Source organism: Engystomops pustulosus, chromosome 3 (assembly GCF_040894005.1).
Source record: "Engystomops pustulosus chromosome 3, aEngPut4.maternal, whole genome shotgun sequence".
Lineage (NCBI taxonomy): Eukaryota > Metazoa > Chordata > Amphibia > Anura > Leptodactylidae > Engystomops > Engystomops pustulosus.
This window is the reverse complement of record NC_092413.1, coordinates 40,599,436-40,605,892: the sequence shown is the minus strand read 5'-3', so window position 1 is coordinate 40,605,892 and position 6,457 is coordinate 40,599,436. Positions and strand designations below refer to the sequence as shown.

Below are 6,457 nucleotides of genomic sequence, written 5' to 3'. Positions count from 1 at the left end.
ATCATATAGAAGATATAAGGACCTGATAGAGGAAGCTGCTGTCAGCACTTGTGCAATGGAAATTCACTGTATTTCTAGGTCTGTATTGTAAGTGACATTAATGTGGTCATGGAAAGGAAGCACAATCCCTAAATTCAAAGTCTTTCTACTGCATTTAAAAAAAAAAAAAGCATAATACTGCGTAACTATCAATCAACGTAAGTTTTCTTTCAGTCCATTGTAATGTGAGGAAACTAACCCATCTTCCCTCTGGAGGCATGCAGTGAACACGGGTTCATGGCAGTGATCCCAGGTTTGGGCGATCTCTTCACTAACTGCACTCGCCCTTAGGCCACAGCCACACAACCGCTAGCTTTGCGTTCTCAATGCAACGCTAACGTGGGGGAGGAGGGATAGAAAGCCTCGCCCACAATCGCATATGCGTTTCCAGTGAAACGCATGCGACCGGTAACCAGACCCCAGTATGTTGTATTGTTGAACCCCTTAACGCTGAGGCCCTTTTTTGTTTTTGAGTCATGTCACACGTTGAAATCTAACAGTAATTAGAAAGCAATCCTGCCCCTTAGTGAAAATAATATCACCTGGATCCACAGATGGCTTAAAAAAGTTATATGGAAGTAGTTTCAGAGCAACTTGTAGAGTTACCCAAGCGTACAAATAGGAAAGATTTATAAAAATGTCCGATTGGTAAATCTGGCACAGTTTAAGACAATACTGTCCGTCTCTCTTTAAGACTCCCGACCTTTCATTGTAAAAATTCTGCCACCCTTCACCCAAAGAACACGGAATGCCAAAGTAAAATAAAGTTCAAAACTCCAAATTAAAGTACAAACATGGCCAAAACAGTGGAATTTTATTTTTTAAAAAGAAAGCATAAAATTTACAGTTATACATAGCATGTTAAGTTATCCAGAGTGAGTCTCAATGGAATGCACTAAAATCCCCTAAAACCACCTCAAACTAGTGCAAGGCCATAAAAAAAAAAAAAATCTGCTATACAGACAGGTGAAATCAGATCCTTAGCAGTATTGTGACCTCCTCACGGCACGATTGTATTTCCTTGCTAAAAATATTCTATTTCCTTGTTCATCTTCTGGCACAGGAACCACTCACATAATATGCCATAACTGTAAACCACATGAAATGACGGATCAATGTGATCCACTTAATGTTACTTTATCCACTGCTGTGCCAAGGTACACAAGGTTAGCTTCACTATTGTAACTCTTGTCAATCTTCTAAGGCAGGCGGCCAGTCCACATCCACCGACTAAGAGGAAGAAAAAGGAAACCAGTGTCACCGAGAACAGAAACAAAAAAACTCCTATTTTAGGTACAAGTTTTTGTGCTTTTTTTAGTGTTATAATCTTAAAAGGGGTTTTCCAGGCAAAAGATATTGATAACCTATGTTAGGGATAGCTCATTAATATCAGATTGGTGTGGCCCAGCGCCCACACAGATAAGCTGTTCCCATTAACTGATGAACAGAGAATGGAACAAGAAGAAGACAAGTGGCCGAACCAAGTCACTGCAGCTCATCTCCCATTCAAATAAATGGAAGCTGTAACCTGATCTCCCCACAACACAAAATTGAATAGGAAGCAGACATCTTTGTTTTCAGTGTAGTGGCTAAACCAAGTGACTGCAACCTAACATCCATTCAATTAAATGGAAGCAGTAACCTGTTCTGACCACAACAGAGAATGGAATAAGAAGCAGACAGTTGATATGTTTATCAGCTGCAGAAAACAGTTCACCTGTGAGAGATATGGGTGTCAAGTGCATAACAATCTGATATGGAAGACTTTATACATAGACACATGCAAAGGTTCTCAATATTATTAGCCTGGAAAATTGCTTAAAGACTGACAAGATCACAGTTTTTGTTTTAAAGCTCTGTCGGTCCTTAGTTTTGTTTCACACAACCTTGTAGAAATAGGTAAAAAATGTTATCGTTCTTTGGCAGCCACTAGGGGTCACTTTCTGTAGACAGATTTATGCAGAAACTGATTAGTTAATTGGAGCTTGATATTTATAGAATTATATTCCCTGATATTTCGGCAAGTAATAGGTTTAAATAATACCTTGCACCACTTCCATCAACTCCTTCAATACCTTTAACAGACGGGAATAAACGAGCTCCGGCACAATTGGAATTTTTACTCTAACTCAAATCATTTCCGAGTGTTAGTTCTATCATTAAATAAGCTAATTAGACTTAGTCAGGTGGGTGGGGCCAGGCTTTCAGGTGTGCAGTTCTGGACTGTGAACAGTTGGGGAGGAGGAGGACAACTGCACTGGAATCCATGGAGTTGCACCTATGCAAAAAGCTGTGCGGGTGGTAAGAGGTCTCCATTAATCTCTACCCGGTATCACATTAAGCATGTTGGTTGTTGGTTGTGTGAAGGTTAGTAATTGGTTCATATGAACTTCTTTTTCCCGTATCATCTAGTTTCCTAATCTCAGACCTTTATACATAAACTTTACTACTAACCTCCACGTCCAGCTCTAGGATATCAGCCGTAGTTTTCATCATAGAGCCAATATTTGGAACCGTTCTCCCAAAGTCACCATGTGCAAACTCCTTTATATAACTGTATAATGCTTAGGAAAGTAAAAATTAGCAGAATGTGTATAAATATACAGTACTCTGGCATCAGCCTCACAGGGGTAGATGTCAGTCATAGGGAGTCAAAGGTTTCCATTACACAGATCATGTGCAGATGGTCTTCTCTTTACCAGTTTGTATATATTTTATTTTTGCAAATACATTTTTCTGAATACCTCCTTGCTAGCAAGAGAGACAGAATATTACTGAGAGATCAGATTACAAATATACAGGGCAGGGAGAGGCGTGAGCAGGACCCGAGTCAAAGCAGCTAGGTGCCACCTATTAGCGAAGGGAAAATATAAAGTCACACAGAGCCTGGAAAAGGGCTAAAATTCGAAAATGAAGTAATCTTTTTTTTTTTTTTTTTTTTTACAAATATAGGGCTCATTTACTAAGGGTCACGCTGCTCACTTTTGTCAAACTGCTTGCCTTTTTCAGGGATTACATGGCTTAGACAGGTATTAAACAGCTGTCTGCGCAGGGATTTTGGCGTATGCGATCTTTTTTTTGGGCACAGCTGCGCTGGTTTCCATGCAACAGAAATCGGGGGCATCCCATCGTACGATCCGACTGATTCGGAATGAGCGCGGGATTTAACTTTCAAATTGTGTCGTAAAACAATGCACTTACATGCAGCACTTAAAAGTTGGTGAACTCCGGCGGACCTGAGTGGGGAAGCGACACATGCAGGATATCGCGTGCAGGATCTTAGTGAATCGCAGCAGAGTGTATTATCATCAGACAATGTACTTTAGGTGAACTCCAGCAGACGGTTAAGTAAATGTGCACCATAGTGTTATAGCTCTTGAAAGGTCGGGATACTTTATGATTAACTTTTGATTTACCAATAAATGACCATTTCTAGGGTCTGGGTGGAAATCTTTAAAGGACACCTGTCATCAGGTCTGTGTCACTCCTGTCACTACTACCTGTTGGAGCAGCTCACAAGGATCCCATCCCAACCTTTATCTAGTTATTTCATACATTAATCATTATAAAATCATCTTTTCTTTATTATGTAAATGAGGTTGGTCACATGGTCAGAGGCAGTGATGTCACCCATGTTACCCCTCCCCTCTCCTCCCCCTGCTTATGTCTGTGTGTAATGTATAGTAAAGCATTGCTAGTGTGTGTGCTGCATCTGCTGACATGCTGCATCCTCCTAATACACAGAGACACAGACATCAGCTACACAAGTACCTGACATGTTCTGCTATAACATGGCTGCCTGGAGCTGTTGTATCTTTCACATACACATACACATGCACACACACAGGCTGCCGGAGGCATGGCCACCAGCAAGCACATGGAGCAGCCATTACATGGAGCAGCCGTCAGTCAAGCACTTGGGGTGTGGCTGTACCTCCCACTCATGAATAAGCTGAATATGCTAATGACTCATTGGACATCTCACAGGTCATTTGCATACAGCTTTAGGACCTCAATGCTTAGGTTTACAGGCATGTAGAGGGACAATGAAGGGATAGGGGCAATGCTTTCTAATGGCAGTTTATGAAAATATATTTAGATTAGAGGGGTTATTTTGCATGATGGGTTCTCTTTAATTTTTTTTTTTTGTATATTTTATTTGGGGAAACTACTTGTGATAATATAATGAGGCAACCGTTTACATAACCTATTGTCCACTTAGAACATGGACGGCTCACATCTGCCATTGCAGGCTTTCCCATGTGAAGGCTTCTGTGTAAAAAACCGGTAGGTTGAGATTCCATCAGTTATATCAACCTTCTGGAATTCAGCATGTACTTTTTTTTTGTATCTACTGTATGTCGGAATGTCCATTGTAGTTTACCTGGTTATTCCTGACCTACCCCTATTATCCTCTGATTTTGCCTTCCCCTTTCATCATCCTTTATTATAGGCTCCTTCCTCGTGTAAGTGAAATGTATGATTCAGGTCACGCTAAAACCTGGGTTACATGATCATTCATTTTCACTGGAGTGAAGCTCACCGGTTGTCCCAACTATATTTAATACATAGGGTTTACCGCACCCCTCACTGGTTACACAGGGTTGGCCTAAGGGGAGAGGATACGTGCCCAGGATGTGGCATGGCCGGTGCCCACCTGATGTAGGAGTGTAGAAAACGACTGAGTTTTTGGAAAAGTGTCCTAAACTTGATTATGAAAGTGTTTGGAGTGACGGGGGGGGGGGGGGGGGGGGGAGGGGTAGGGAGGGATTGGGGGATTGTTTGCTTATCTGTAAAACTGTTGAAAAATCAATAAAAAAAACATTTGATTTAAAAAAAAAAAAATGCTAATGAGAGCTCCTCCATGCTGTAGCTTGACGGGCTGTTACAGTGTGCAGGAGCTCTTCCTCTGCTGCAGTGAAATAATATCTGGAAAAGGAAGGGGGGGGGGAGTGCTGAGGGTGAAGGGGGAGAGGGTAAGACAGTGTAGCCAATGAAGCTACAGCAAGGAGGGGCCCTGGGGGACATCATTGCCTTCTGACTTATTAGTATAACTTTAAAAGCTGATTTTAGATGGAAAGAGGTGATGTAAACACATGGAAAAAGATCCCATAAAGCGTACCTCACCTTTAACCGCTTTTCAACATGTAATGAAACTGTACATCAAGGAAAACTACCACCAGGATGAATGATTGTAAACTAAGCACACGGACGTACTGGTGTGTGTCCTCTTTGGCAGAATCCGCTCTTCTTATAGCTTTTTAGGTCCTAGTTTTTACAAAAAATGTCTTAAAAATATGTGCAAATGAAGCTGAGGGGCTCTGTGCTCAACAGCTATGGTGCCAGGAGCTCCTCAGGCTCATTCGCATAATTTTAAATCCTTTTTTTGTAAAAACAAGGGCATAAGAAGCTAAAAAAAGAGCAGATCCTGCCAGAAGAGGCACACACCATTATGTCAGTGTATAGGTTGGTGCACAATCTTTCATCCTGGTGGTAAATGTTTCACGTATAAACGTATACGGTTCAAAAAAGGAAGGGAAGGGATTGGACGAGGAAGAGATTTATGGGAATCAAATCTATATAACATTACCATCAATGTTATTTAGGTGTAAAAAGGCATCTAGACCCTTCTTGAAGCCTCTCTTCCCTGCTGTGACCAGCGCCTGAGGAAGGCTATTCCACAGTTCTCGTAGTAAAAAAGCCCTGTCGCCTCTGGTGATTAAACCTTGATTTCTTGAGACGGAGACAAGTGCCCCCTCATGTTTTGATTTGATTTAATCTGAAACAACTTACCACCATATTTTTTGTTTTAATCTTTCCTCATAACTGAGACCTTCCATACCCCTTATCATTTTTGTGGCTCTTCCTTGAACCCTCTCCAGCTCCAGGGCATCCTTTTTATGGACCGGATCCCAGAACTGGACAGCGAGGTACTGAGCAGGCTCACATACACGGTGGTATAAGCGAGTGCTGCCATGAAACGCAATAGTGGCACTTAAATGATGGCGTAATGTTAGATCTGGCCAGGACCCTAACACAGGGTTACATGGCTATCAGCAGGCTCTTTTACAGATCCAGTGAATTTACAATATACAGGCAGTCCCCGGGTTACATACAAGATAGGGTCTGGAGGTTTGTTCTTAAGTTGAATTTGTATGTAAGTCGAAACTGTATATTTTATAATTGAAGTTCTAGATTTTTTTTCTTTTGCTCCAGTGACAATTGGAGTTTCAAAATTTTTGCTGTAAATGGACCAAGAATTATTAATAAAGCTGCATTACAGATACTTTACAGCTCATCATTGCAGTCTGGGACTATGGTAAAGCTTCCAGAGAGCTTCACCAGAGGTCACAGTGGGCAGAGGGGTCCGTCTGTAACTATGGGTTGTCTGTAAGTCGGGTGTCCTTAAGTAGGGGAC

The 6,457-nt window shown here is 41.5% G+C and overlaps 1 protein-coding gene across 3 annotated transcripts in view; it reads right to left on the bottom strand.

Moving 5' to 3' along the window:
• Positions 1-820: 820 nt before the first annotated feature.
• Positions 821-6,457, bottom strand: part of PUS10 (pseudouridine synthase 10) — a 49,186-nt gene continuing 43,549 nt past the window's right edge. For all 3 annotated transcript variants that reach the window (XM_072140579.1, XM_072140581.1, XM_072140582.1), the window contains 2 exons: positions 2,494-2,593; positions 821-1,269 (listed from right to left, as the gene is read on the bottom strand). In XM_072140579.1, coding sequence (XP_071996680.1) covers positions 1,231-1,269; positions 2,494-2,593 — 139 coding nt within the window. In that variant the 3' untranslated portion in view covers positions 821-1,230. The remainder of the gene's footprint in view (positions 1,270-2,493; positions 2,594-6,457) is intronic.